Source organism: Physcomitrium patens, chromosome 19, assembly GCF_059467195.1.
Source record: "Physcomitrium patens ecotype Gransden chromosome 19, ASM5946719v1, whole genome shotgun sequence".
Classification (NCBI taxonomy): domain Eukaryota; kingdom Viridiplantae; phylum Streptophyta; class Bryopsida; order Funariales; family Funariaceae; genus Physcomitrium; species Physcomitrium patens.
Window position 1 is genome coordinate 3,773,216 of NC_143428.1, and position 15,038 is coordinate 3,788,253.

At 35.4% G+C, this 15,038-nt stretch overlaps 1 protein-coding gene across 9 annotated transcripts; it reads right to left on the bottom strand.

Moving 5' to 3' along the window:
• Window positions 1-5,598: 5,598 nt before the first annotated feature.
• LOC112296102 (septin and tuftelin-interacting protein 1 homolog 1) lies at window positions 5,599-11,293 on the bottom strand. Of its 9 annotated transcripts, none has more exons than XR_016498570.1 (5): window positions 8,037-11,293; window positions 7,110-7,327; window positions 6,558-6,685; window positions 6,376-6,397; window positions 5,599-6,124 (listed from the first exon to the last, which is right to left on the bottom strand). XR_016498570.1 is itself a non-coding variant. In XM_073529036.2 (2 exons), the coding sequence occupies exon 1, from the start codon at window positions 10,620-10,622 to the stop codon at window positions 8,040-8,042; it is 2,583 nt and encodes an 860-aa protein (XP_073385137.1). In that variant the 5' UTR covers window positions 10,623-11,293; the 3' UTR covers window positions 7,595-7,692; window positions 8,037-8,039. The 9 variants fall into 9 exon arrangements, 2 of the variants coding, with proteins under 2 accessions (XP_073385137.1, XP_073385136.1); XR_016498572.1 differs by having other exon boundaries at window positions 6,336-6,397; XR_016498571.1 differs by having other exon boundaries at window positions 6,308-6,397.
• Window positions 11,294-15,038: the final 3,745 nt, after the last annotated feature.

Here is a 15,038-nt window from a genome sequence, read left to right on the forward strand (position 1 = left end):
CAAACTATTATAGATTGGAAGATCTCAAAAACGGTAAGAGATGTCCAATGCTTTTTGGAATTCGCCAACTATTATCGGATCTTCATTAGAGACTTCTCTCGAATTGTAGCTCTATTTACACATTTGACTTGTAAAGACAAGCTCCAATGAAATCAAGAAACGGAAGTTGTTTTTGAATCTTTGAAGACAGTGTTTGTTTCTATCCCAATCTTGTATCGTGTTGATTTTTCCAAAGCATTTTTTTTAGAAACAGATGCATCAGACTTTGCTCTGGGTGTGGTTTTGTCACAAATAGGAACACATGACAAATTTCATCCAGTAGCCTTTCATTCAAAAAAATTCTCAGCAGTAGAAATCAATTATGAGATCCTTGACAAAGAACTTCTTGCAAATGTGGATTCTTTTCAAGAATGGCATCATTATCTAGAAGGAGCTTCCAGTCCAGTCATTGTGTATACAGATCACAAGAATCTCAAATATTTTATATCAATACACGTATTAAATCATCGTCAAGCTCGTTGGAGCATGTCTTTATCAAGATTCGAGTTCATCATCACTTATTGGCCAAAAAAATAACAAGGTTTGTCCGATGCCTTGTCTAGACGTTCTTATCTTACACCAAAAGAAGGAGATGTAGCTTTTGAGCAACAAAGAACAGTTCTCTTGAAGTCGGAGCAATTTCACCTTCGAGCAATAAAATCAACATTGACTTTTGATTTAACTTTTTTCAAGTAAGTATGTCTTCAGATCCTCTTGTTCATGATATCAAGAATAATTCTTCTAAATTTCATGATCCTTCTAAATTCGAGTTCAAGAAGAACCTACTCTATTTCAAATGACACCTATATGTTCCAGAAAGAAAAGCATGTTTACGTGTTCTTCAAGCTCTTCACGACTTTCCAACAGCAGGACATTTTGGATACAATAAGACTTTGGAGCTGATATCTAGGGATTTTTGGTGGCCTCAAATGTGGAAGGCAGTCAAAGATTTTATACAATCATGTAATCTATACCATAAATCCTTAACATAATGAGTAAATTTTTATTGTTTCCACTTGGACCTTATCATGTTCTCTAAATGTCTCCGCAAATGCTTCTAAAAAAGCTTCAAAGTTTCTCAACATTGAAGATCTCTTCTCAAATAAAGGAGCAAACCAAGATAAGGCTTGTTTTGAGAGCAACTTTCCAACTAAACCAATTCTTTATTATTTTGTTGGATAGCATTCAGGTTGTAAAAAAATTACAAATCAAATTTCCTTAACAAATCTTCAAAATTTGGTAATACCAAGTGAATGGAAAGGTGGCCATTCATGTTCAGATTCAAACAGCCAAAGTGCCGATTGATGCATAAAGAGCCACAGCTGATACATTACTAGAAGCAACATCCTACACACTTACAATTTCAGCAAAAGATGGCCATCTGGGAATCCACCACTGTTCTCAAAGCTGTGCATATCAGTTCTCGGCTTAGTCAACAGTGATTTGACAATGACTGGCCCTTCATCTAGTCGTTCTATGTATCACCGGGGCATTTTTGCTACACGCTGCTGTGCCCCCAGTGCGCGGCTTACCAGCAAGCATTTGAAAAAACTGAATCCAAAAACTACGTCCACCCAATTAGTGTCAATAGATTCATGCTAATTTCTTATGTAAGATTGAAGTGACCTCTTGTGCAATTGCTGCACCAACAATTATGAATTGTTGATTATTACTACCGCAACAAAAATTCTTTCATGAACACCTCTCTGATTCGAAACGGAAAGGAGTACTGATGTACTCCACCAAAAACAAGATCGTATTATGTAGAGAAGTTCATGAATGTTTTGGAATAGAGGAATTTTTTGTGAACAATAGGAACAAGAGATTTTGGCTCGTAAAAGCTAATAGCTTTTATTTGTGGGTTATATACTTTTGAAGCAATTACAAAAACATATCATGTCTGCCTTTGAAAACAGAAATTGTTATTCAACCTGAAAACACATGCAAGTACAGATTCTAAGAAAGAAGGTACATCTTCTTGATATTCCATATGATATAAGAAACACATGTAAACTAGCATTTGGAGCTTTGCATCAAATATAGTATATTTAAGCAAGGTATGGATGCATGGCAATGTAAAATTCAATGATTGTATATTGATAAAATACAATACAAAAAATGTAACTAATAATTATAAAAATAAACACTATACAAAAATTAAATCAAAACATAAAAAAGAATATGTTTAATCATATATGTTTATCTTTCATATTAAAAAAAATGATGATTGTTAATTTTTGTGCATCTATTTAAAAGGCAATGCATTCATTTATGTATATATGTATTCAATTATTATAAAAGCGCTCAAAATATTATTTTTTAAATTACCTTTGCCATCTTGTTATTCTCTTTCTTTACACTCTCTATTTCAAAACTTCTTTCTTTAGAAAAAAATAGTATTATTCTTATAATGGAAAAAATAAACAAATAAATAACTATAACAAGCCTCAATTTTAGATCCATAATCTTGGAGTGCTATGGTTAGCAATGGCTTAGAAAGTTAAAGTTTGATACTAGATTATTCAGCTAAGTATTAGAATATAATTTATTTTTGTAATAATTATTCAAAATAAAGTGTTTTAAATTATTTTAAATTATAAATAATATTTTTGTATAAAATTTAAATTTCTTAAGTATTTAAATAAATTAATATAATATATGATTATATTATCCAATAATTAAACATGATATATTAAAATATATGTATGTTATTTTTAATATTTTTAAATAAATTTTTAAATAACTAGAAATAAAATTATTCAAATGAGAGGGAAGAGATCTAGCATCCACATCAAAACAAAGAAGAGAGCGAGGAAATGGAAGTTTGATGCAAAGACAAAGAAAAGAAGGAGGAGATCTAGAATGCACATCAAGATAAAGAAGAGTGGGAAGAGATCCAAGATCCATGCTAAGACATAGAAGAGAGGAAAGAGATCCAAGATCCATGCCAAAACATAGAAGAGAGGGAGGGGATCCAAGATCCATGCCAAAACATAGAAGAGAGGGAGGGGATCCAAGATCCATGCCAAGACAAAGAAGAGAGGGAAGAGATCTGGGATCCACATCAACACAAAGAAGAGAAGGAGGAGATCTAAGATCCAAGCCAAGATAAGGAAGTGAAGGATGACATCAAGAATCTAGATCAAGACAAAGAAGAGAGAGAGGAGATCTATGCCAAGACAAAGAAGAGCGGGAAGAGATTTGGGATCCACATCAAGACAAAGAAGAGAGAGAAGAGATTAAAGATCCATGCCAAGACAAACAAGAGAGCGAAGAAATCCAAGATCCATGCCAAGATAAAAAAAAAAAGAGAGGAGATTTAAGATCCATACTAAGACAAAGAAGAGAGGGAGGAGATGCAAGATTGATGCGAAGACAAAAAAGAAAAGAAGGAGATCTGGAATCCACATCAAGACAAAGCAGAGAGGGAAGAGATCCAAGATCCACGCCAAGACAAAGAAGAGAGAGAGGAGATCCAAGATCCATGCCAAGACAAAGTAGAGAAGGAAGAGATCTGGGATCCACATCAACACAAAGAAGAGAAGGAGAAGATCTAAGATCCAGGCCAAGATAAAGAAGTGAAGGATGACATTAAGAATCTAGATCAAGACAAAGAAGAGAGGGAAGAGATTTGGGATCCACATCAAGACAAAGAAGATGGGAAGAAATCCAAGATCTATGTCAAGATAAAGAAGAGAGAGAGGAGATCAAAGATCCATGCCAAGACAAATAAGAGAGAGGAGATCCAAGATCCATATTCAGATAAAGAAGAGATGGAAGAGATCTAAAATCCACATGAAGACAAAGAAGAGGAGAAGGAGATGTAGGATCCACATGCAGACAAAGAAGAGAGGGTGGAGATCTAAGATCTACATGAAGCCAAAGAAGAGAAGAAGGAGATCTAAAATCCATGCCAAGACGAAGAAGAGAAGGAAGAGTCTTGGATCCACATCGAGACTTAATAGAAAGGAAGGAGATCTGTGATCCACATCGAGATAAAGAAGAGAAGGTGGAGATCTAAGATCCACATCAAGACAAAGAAGAGAGGAAGGAGATCTAAAATCCATGCCAAGACAAAGAAGAGAGGAAGGAGATCTAAAATCCATGCCAAGACAAAGAAGAAAGGGAAGAGTTCTTGAATCCACATTGAGTCATAGTAGAGAGGGAGAAGATTTAGGATCTACATCCATACAAAGAAGATAGGGAGGAGATCCAAGTTCTATTCTAAGACAAAGAAGAGAGGGAGGAGATCCAAAATCCATGCCAAGACAAAGCAGAGAGAAAGGAGATGCAAGACCTATATCAAGACAAAGAAGAGAGGGATGAGATCCAAGATTTATGCCAAGACAAAGAAGAAAGGGAGGAGATCCAAGATCCATGCCAAGACAAAGAAGAGAGGGAGGAGATCTGGAATCTACATCAAGATAAAGAAAAAAGGAAGGAGATCTAAGATTCATGCCAAGACAAAGACGAGAGGGAGGAGATCCAAGTTCCATGCCAAGACAAAGAAGAGAGGGAGGAGATCTGGAATCCCCATCAAGACAAAGAAGAGAGGGAAGATATCTGCGATCCATGCCAAGGCAATGAAGAAAAGGAAGAGATCTAGGATCTATGCTAAAGCAAGGAAGAAGAAGAAGAGATCTATGACCTATGCCAAGACAAAGAAGAAGGAGATGAGGGAATCAAGACTCATGCTGAGATAAAGAAGAAAAGAAAGAAAAGATCAAGAGTCATGTTAGGACAAAAAACAAATGAAGGAAGAGACTATGATTTCCATTAAGGTTAGAAAGAAAAGAAGATGGTCAAGGACCTTTGCTAGGAGAAAGAAAAAGAGATTTGAATCAATCAATCAAAGGCCTTGGATGTGTGTATAAATATAATGGATGTGCATATAACAATTTAAGAATGCTTATTGCTTAAACCTATAATAAAATATACAAAATATGTATGATACATGATTTATTTAATTTTTTTTATATTAATCTATATAAATATTCATTATTGTTGAATTCACTCCTTTTGTTTAAAAAAATCACTATTAAAAGAAATTAAGATAAAAATTCAAAAGTACATTAATAAATTTTTATGGTCATTTACCATAATACATTAAAAAAAAAAAAAAAAAAAAAAAAAATCTTATTTGTATATTATTTTTATTCCATTGAAGATCATACATCTATTCAAACATCCATTTAAACATTCATCATTTAATAAAGAAGAGTATGACTTTATGTATTCATCCATTTATCACCTACACATCAATTCACATGACTATCCAAATTGTGATTTTTTCATTACACCTTGATAATTAACTGCAATGAATTAGTTCTAAAGCAAAGCAAAGAATCTAATTCTAGGACAATATCAAAATTAAAGAAAATCAAATCACATACATGTAAAAGTAAAAATAAAAAATCACAGGCAACTATAACAAATTGCAACAAAAGATATATAAAATGCAATCATACAAATCTTGTGGTATTGATTTATAGTATATTTTTAGGTTTTGTAAATAAAGATCTAAAAATTTATAATGCTGTCATACTATGCAACCAAAAATAATCATAAAACACTCGATCTTATATTTGAAGAAAAAAGACACTCTTTAATCCACAATAGTGTAAATTGTATAAGTCTTGATAGTAGATATTGAATTCAAATCTACACCCTCTTGTATTGTAGCCAAGATCCATGGAATCACTTAGCAAAATTGTCTCTCACAATTGATTATGTACATCATTGCAACGAACAAATAAATGTGCTTAATGCAGTAATAAAAAAAAGAAATAAGAATTGTAGAAGAGCTACTTAATAGATTGACTTATTTCTACCATGGTGTTTCTACGACAGATACAAGCGCTATCCAAGAGGAGAAAATAGATTGAGAGCAAGCACCATTCTCCTAATTTTGTTTGAGCAGATTCAGTTGCAGCCTGGCTTACTCGGCATAAATTTTGAAAATACGCGGAAACATGAACTTGTGACGGAAGCGTATGATGCTTGCTTAGAGCCGGTGACGTAGCTTCTGTTGCTCACCTACTCGAACTGTACTTGATAACTAAATGCTTTTTAAGGCATTCAATCTCTGAGTTTCAGACAATACACAGCAAGGTAAGATAGGAAAAGATTCAGTGACAATTGCGGTATGACGGAACGTCCAACTAAAATACTAGAAACCACATCAGATATCTATTATTCAGATTCAGAACAGAACAGAAAGTTTCATCCTAAAAATAATAACGGTCCACGCAAAGGGAAAACAGTTAACCAGATATATGTAGAGAAAAGTGGACTACATCCGCATTGCAGTGTTGGAAGGATTACAAACTCGCTCACCATCGCCGGCAATAGAAGAATGCTGCATAAGCTTTTGAACATGTGTTAAACTCGAGATGACAAGCCTACAACCATCCAGGACAGAAGCTTTAGAGGCATATACACGTTCCTACTGAATTACTGCTCTATCAACCCAACAACCTCCGTCCGAAGTGCACATTTTTCCAAAAGTGAACACTCACCAATCCCTGTTAACACTTGAGCGTGCATTCATCTTACGATTTCTCCAGTGACTGCTTATCTCGTAACAAGGATTCTCTATCCTTTCCACGTGTCCAAGATGACATCATCAAAGGCCGAACTATCACAACTGCACGATGCGGATGGCTGAATAAGAGAAAATCCTGACCAAGTTCTTGAGAGTTTACAAAGAAACAACTCAAAGTATTCACTGATTAAACAATAAACTACTACCCAAATTGACGCTCCAATTCTTTGCTGGACATTAATACGACTCCAATCTTCGTACTCTAGTCTTCATGCTCACATGCGTCATAGAACTAGTAAGACTTATTCGTTATTACCTTAAAGAATTCAGTTCATTGAAATAAAATTTCGACAGAGAAAATTTATAGAAGGATGGGCAAGAAAGAGAAGACTATGAAGAGAGTTCAAACACAAGATGTCATAGGATCAAGCTATGGAATAAACACCAACAATCAGCAACTACCGATAACCTCGATACTCAACCGAATACTCAGATTTACTATAAAAAAATTAAAATGCCCACTTACGAGCGAGATTGCTGTTGCAGAGCCTTCACAAACTTTTACATCACACGATTCTGCCAACTTGCGCGAAGAGTCCTGACCCATAGCAGCTTCTGCCAGACTGATCCAGCCTCTATCAGTGTCCAATTACCATCCTGACTTCCCCTTGGTCCTCGACAATGTCACAGAAATCGCATCTTCAGAAAATTTTTACTCAATTTCTCATTTCTAATTTTTAATACCTGCCGAAATGCACCCCACCATTAAGTGGTAAGAACAGTTAAGACTATGTGACTAGAGGTATTAGGCTTAACACGAAAAGTTGATAAGACACTATCCTTCGCATCAGGGGAAATTTATAGTCGTCGGAGCTGAAATCGTCAATTCAGAACACTGATGTACTCATCGCAATTATCAATATACAGCTAAATAACCCAATGACAACGATGATTACTGACCATTGCCAAAATTGAATTGCCTGTTGAATAACTTAACTGCTAGAACAATCCATGTCATAAATAAAACAGATTTCCATTCATAAACATAATTTCCCGCGTTTCGTAATCAGAAAAAACTGAGAGGTTACGATCCGCCATGATATCACAACCTTGATCATTTGCAACGTCCCACATTATTGCAAATATCGAGTTCACTGTTCAAAGAACAGCAAACACTCAAGCTGCTAGCTCTACAAAGTGACATGTGAGAAATCAACCTGAACGATGACAGCATCAATATTCACAAAAAGAAGCCATCAATGCAGTCGAAAGTTAAGTCACTAGACACCGTCGCGGACATAAAAACTTTCATACAGAATGCTACCTGTACTAGTTGGTCTCTTTAAATAATATCCTGATAGTTTATAGTATGATCATCCGCACTGTACATGTATTCAACAGATGTAAAATCACAGCAGATGGACACATGAATTTATCACAGAAGGAGATTCACCTATTACTTCCACCGGCTTCCACTGCGACTGCGGTGCATCTCCAATATTTGTCCAAAGTGGACCTGCTTCCATCCTTCACCAGTCTGAGCAAATATACTCTGCTTAGCATTATCTATGACCACACTCACAGCCCCAAAACTGTATACTTGAAGACCCTCATGCATACGCCCAGGTTTAGGAATGAACTGAACGTCGTTTTCTTGGGCGAAAGCCTCAGCAACTTCTTTTAAAGTCATCTCTGCTCCAGAATCATTCTCATCCATATCAAGAGCTGCATGCTGCTTTTGCGGTTGTACGTATGTAGCACCATGACCTTGTTGAGAATGGGCTTGCTGAGAAAGCTCAAGTATCCTCTGTTCTGCAACTCGAAGATATGTCAGTTTTTCCCGTGTTGCCTGTGGTATACTCGGTGTCGCCTCCATACCTTGGTTTATCAAGTCAAGTGCTGAACTAAGATGGTGCCGGATCTTCTCGTTGGCCACGAGTTCACTCGGCAGCAAGGACTTCCAACCCACAAACCATGCAGTAACCTCATCATAATCCGGACTTGCGCTTAGCCAGTGATGTAAAACCTGGTGCCACTTTGGAAAAAAATTTGCTTCCAAAATATTAATCATATGGTGCAAAGGAACGGCAGAGACCCATGCCATGACCCAGTGAAACTGATCTAAAATCTGTTTGGCAGGATTCAACACAAACTCCTGCATTGCCTGGATAAGCTTGGGCATTATCGAACGCACAATTAGCATCTCCCAGTTGGCAGGATCAAAAACAGTTTTCCAAGGGGAAAGAAGAGCTAGAGCAGAGGAATCCCCTGGGTGCCAATTAACTAACGCAACATTTAGCTTGTATCGAATAGGAACATAGAGTGGCTCCATTCGTGGACCTAGCCAAGGTAACCAAGGATGGAGCCATGCATGGATGGGAACTTCTTCAAGCCGAGGATCCCACGCATCCACCGCAGCAGTCAGCTTTGGCATAACAAGTCCTTCAAGAAGATTTTGTTTAACCCCTCCAGGAAGCACCTTATCCCAAGCCTCAAGAAATCTCAGCAGTGGCTCTGGATCTCGAGGTTGCCACGAGTTTGTCGTGGCCAAACGGATATGAGGAAATACAACCTCAAGAACTAGCTGGATGTAAGGCGAATTGTCAACATCTTGAAATATGGCATGATCGTGTGCTTCATTGCCCTGTAAGAGCTCCTGCCACGCAGCCATGGCCTCGATTCCATGCAGAGGTTGAAGGAGTGGTTGCCAGCCTCTAAAAAGGGCATTCATCATAGGCAAAGCCAAGGAAAGGGCTATGATGCCGACGCTAAATAACTTGTACTCATCTCGGTATGTGTGTTTGATTCTTGCAAACGCGCTGGCTAAACTTTCTAAAGTCATTCCCTCCATAGAAATTTGTCCCCGGATCTGTTCAAGAGAAGTCATCACAGCCTCTATGACGGCAATCTGCTTCCCCTGAGTGCTTACGACAGCTTCCAGTCGCTCCCTGTCTTTATTCAGAATCAGCACCGTGTCCCTCTCGCTTTGTAACCTCTGATTGCAAGTTTGAACCTCCGCCTCTGTCGTATCTACGATTAGACGAAGATTATGTTGTAACTCGGGCATCGGAGTACTGTCCTCTACTGGCATCTGCTCAGCATTCAAATTCTCCAGATTAGTTAGCAACCTCGGTTGAGGACCTCGCATGTCGAGAACTGTCTGGTGAATAATCCCTCCGTTCTGTGCATCTTTCTCTGCTAACAGCTCCGCTGCAGTGCGGAGCTCTGTCTTCTTCTTCCCTTTATTCTTCTTCATCCATAGCTTTTCTTTAGACTTTGGCTTCTCCACCACAACGTCTTCATCTGGTTGCCGCATACCAGGGGGAGGAGGCAGTCCGGTTGCTGTTTCCCTAAATTCATTGAATCCCATACCCATGTTCTTGGGTCGTAGTTTGGCTTCAATTGGTTGCGCAATACCTTGTTCATTCTTCCCCAGACCTCCTCCTTTGTAACCCATCTTTTCTAGCAACTTGGACCCAATTCCTCTAGTGAACATTTCAAAAGTAGGAACAGAACCTGTGCCTCCACTTGCCAAGGACCTCGACTTCGTGGCAGCCTTCTTTCCCTTTTCTCTCTCTAATTCTCTCCGCTCTGCTCCTTCTTTGATCCTCCTCCCAAATGCTGTTGGGAGCAATTCCTCCTCTTCAACATTTTCCTCCTGTTTAATGTTTCCTTTCGCGCCAAATCCTAGTCCAGTAGCGGATCCCAGAACAGCGGTTCCAAACCCTAATCCGGCCCCAACAGGAGCCACTTGCTCCTCTTTCTCCTCCTTTTCAATCTCTTCCGACGGCATAACTGTACCCGTCGATACGAAACTCACGGGTTTTGTTAGGTCACTCTTCTTGTTATCCCCCCGACGCCTCTTCTTCCCTGGCTCTTCATAATCAGAATCACTGTCATCAACCCCATACAGTGCCTCCTCCTTAGTCTGTCGCTTCTTTGCTTTCGGTTTGCGGGCAAAGAAGTCACCCCCAATCCAGATCCCATCTTCGTACTCATTATCCATGCTAAACCGCTCATAATGCTGATACTCGTCCATCTTATCAAGCTTTAGGGCACAATCAACCCTCAAGGCAGGTGTAAGAATCCCAGTTAAAAATCTACAGCGATCACACCGCAAGTCTCACTACAAATGAATCTCAGGTGAACCGACTAGTGAAGCCAGTCCAAGGAAAGCCTAAACCTACAGGCACATGTATCCTCCACACAAATATCCATTCCATGCTAATAATTTGCCGAAATGGTCGACATATGGCCCAAAACCACCACTAGAAAGAAACAGACATGTTACAGCGCGTCAATTAAAAACCACCTATGCAACCCTAAAATGACTTGAGCTCAAATCTCCAGCCTAATCGCTTAACCACCCGCCACTTGCGCCTAGCAAACCACAAGCCAAAATTCTGCTCCTCTCCACAGTACAGCATCACAAAGAATTCAAGCACCGCTCTCAATTACATCGAAAAACAGATCCTCAACTCAATTCTACTAATTCACTCGAAACCACACGCTGATAAGACATCAAGCCCTAGAACTCCAATGATCGATCAGATTCCGCGACAACGCAACAAGACTATTTAACAGCGTTCCCAATCGAGGAGGCAGCGACTACCTCCTCGATCTCATTCCACCACCAGACCGATTCAAGAAACCGCGAGATGATTGGAGATTGGGAGGCAAGCAAAGAGCGGGGACGCCTGCAGACAGGCCCGACCTAGCAATTGAGGGTGTGGTTGCCGAAGCTTTTTCATAGATTTGTTCATATCTAGCTTATGAGGGATATAAATTGTAAGATCTATTCATATTTAGATACGTCTGCGCTTCAATTGGAATTGGTCTAAGTGACGTGATTTGTTACATACTGCTCCGTCGGTGGGTACCACATAATTGCAAACTTAGCGACCTACAAGTCCCTGGAAGTTGGTGAGTACATATTTTCTATGAAATTCCAATATTACATCGAAAAATATTTTTCATTCATTTTTTGTTCAATATAAATTCTAAAAATAAAAAATAAAAATTTCTTGAAATCCTAATCAACCTAAAAATTAAATAATAGTTTCATTTAACAAGTCTAAAATTATTGTTCAAATTTCAAGAGAATTTTAACTTTTTACAATAAATTGCTTTTTAATAAAGAAGATATGTATTTCTTGTAAATATCCTATTTAACATCAAATTATTCTCTAAATTCTTTGAAAAAAATTACTAAAATATAATTGTAAAATTAAGACTTAAATTTAGTAAAGTTATTCTTTACAACATATTATTTTTTAATATTAAATTTAATTTTTTAATTACATAAACCAAAAAAACTAATAAGACTTTTATTATGTGTGTCAAGTTATTAAAGTTTCAATAAAGGTTATTTTAAGGCATGTATTATTTGTTAATTATTATTGAATAATATATATATCTTCTTTCATATTTACTCAATAGTGCCTATTTTAAACAAAGGCCACATCAAAAAATACATATAATTCTTTTTAAATATGACTGATTATACTTTTATAATTTATAATTTGTATATAATTCTATTTTATATATATCACAAAATATTTGCCATATCTTTAAGCAATGTGATGTAATAATATTTTTCTTCCTATTGATAGACCAAATTTTTAATATATATTATTTTTTACAATAGACATATATATTTATTCTAATAATTATCTGGATAATATGAGTAAATAGAAGTAAAAGTAGATATATTTGATAATACCATATAGAAAAGCTTTTTAAAAGCTTTGTAGACACAACTTTGCTTTTATCCGTGTCTATATGTAATTGATAGATTGAAAACTAAGTCAACAACTTGGCCACACATTGCACATGTTAAGCATGAGTGGTAAAAGTTAGGTATATGGCATACATATAGGAAGCTTATTTAGCAAATTAGACTCATGACTTGCAAGTTAAACATGTTGTAGAGGTCTTATAGAATATTGCCATGTAGATCCTAATTATATAGTATGTATAGAAGCAAAATAAGGCCTCCTTCACTCTTCTCAACTTGTTTCTTGCTTATGGTTTAGTTTCAAAAGTCTCTAGTTTTCTTATCTTTTGGCAAAAGTTATTCTAGTTTCTTCTTAAATATAAATTTTTACTTATTTATTTTTTGTTGTATTTTTTTGAAAAACATCTCAATTCTTTATTTATATTCCTTGAGTTCTTATCCTTAATACTCATTTCACTATATAATATATATAGCATTCTATCCTATAAAATTGTTTATGTTATGTAATTATTTTTAATAACTATAAGGTTTCCACAACTTTTTGAAATACGTAAATTTTAAAAACTTGGTTCTTAGGTCTTTACGAATTTTAGAGTAATCATCTTTTTAGTAAGTAAAATAATATTTTTATTTTAATTAATTAATTTTTTATATTTTTATGTAATATATTGGGCTGGAAATACAATTTAAACCTTTTAGATGTGGTTGCTTGTTTTCAATTTTTTGATCTTCTTTAACTTTGTAGTTTTCAACTTAATATTCTTTATTGAAACTACTTGCTCTAAAAATTACATGTCTTATTTTTATGTATATTTATTTTAATTTTATAAATTATCATTATTAGTATTATTAATATTTTATTTATTTTATATCATTTTTTTGCTACAATCAAGCAATGTTTGAAAGTTAACAAATATTTTCTTAGTATAAGTAATAATAAATTCTATTATTTTTTTATCTTTGATTAGAAATTACATTATTAAAATTTGATATATTTATTTGGATTAAATAGAGCATGTATTAAACAATTCTTTGAGCTTAGGATTGTTCATGGATCTCATTAATAGATAATAAGTGTGGTTAGATTGCATGTTGGTCACCATTTGTGATTACTTGAAGATGTTTTGAATTTTAAATTATTTTTCTATCAAAACTTAGTGTCTTAACTTTTGATATGTATTTTCTTCTTTTGCAATGTGAATTAGACATAAACTCTTGACTTTCAATTACAATTTTTTTCTTTGTCCACCACTCTCTTGCTCCTATACAATCTAAATTGTTTATACATCTAAGGATTGCTTCTAAGATGTAAAAACCAATGCTATGCTATATAAATTGCTTAGATCATGTATCAAAGAGCCATGCAATTTACGCTCTTGTATAAGAATAATGTCACATTTTAGAGAGATATTCTTAGTATAGCTTTGTAATTTTAGTATTTTTTAAGGATTTTTGATATCCTTCACATTATAAGATAAAATCATTAGTTTAATAAAATATTATATGAATAAAAAGGACCATGAGAATCTTTGATAACTAATTTTTGTCTAAAAGTTCTAATTCTAATTTGAACTTATGAATAAGAGTATATTTTATTCATCCTTATTAAATCATGAGAACTTGTAGTAATAAGATCACTTGAGCTATCTACCATATCTTTCATCATATTTGAATTAACATCAAAAAGAATAGGATCAAATACTTGGTTTGAAGGGACATTTATTTGTTTATAAAAAGGGAATCTAGTACCTTGTAGAATGTTGAGATGAGGTTTGAAGGTTCTATCTTTATATCTACAAGAGCAATGATCATATCATAATAATAGCCTCTAATTTTGACAATGTTCAAGGATTATATGTAATATTTTGTATGACTAGTACTCTATCCAAATAAACTTTCATTATACTTGGAAAACAAAGCTCTTGAGTGTTGATTATTGTGATAGCATGGTATCAAAGACAAGAACATAATAAAGACAAATAACCAAGTGAAACTTCTTTCAAAGAAATATGACAAAATAAAAATAACTTGATATGTATATTAAGAAAGAAACTGGAATGGCTATTGCCAAAAGCCAAGAAAACTAGAGACCCTTGAAACTAGACTGAAAGCAAGAAAGGAGTTGACAAGAGTGAAGAAAGCTTCACTCTTATCTCTATATATACTATCTAACTAAGGGCTACGTGGCGATGTTCTATAGGACCTCCAATATGTATTGGCTTTGTAGGACACTTGTCTTGACTTACATGGCAAGTTTTTCTACGTGTGGGCCACATTGTTAGCTTGATCTTCAAGCTAACAACATGTGTTGTACATCGCCAACTTATTAACCACGTTTCTAATCCCAAAAAGTCAATTAAAGACACTTATAAAGTCAAAGCAACATCTATAAAGCTTCTAGGAAGCTTCTATACAAAATACTATAGAATTAATTTAATTTTATCTACTTTTACTTACTTCTATATGTTTATACATGTAATTATTGCTTTACATCAGTATGTCTATGATATTACCCCCCCCCCTTCTAGTGACGAGTTCCACAAGGAGCGGTAATTATATGTTGATGAAATCTATGATGGGTCGAATTATATTTGCCACATACTCTGATCTTTATTCTCTTCAAAGATGATTGATAGGGCCTCTCAACCATCGATAGTATCCCATATCAGGGCAAAAAGACTATCCAGTTATTTAATCATTATTGAGGCCTTCATAACT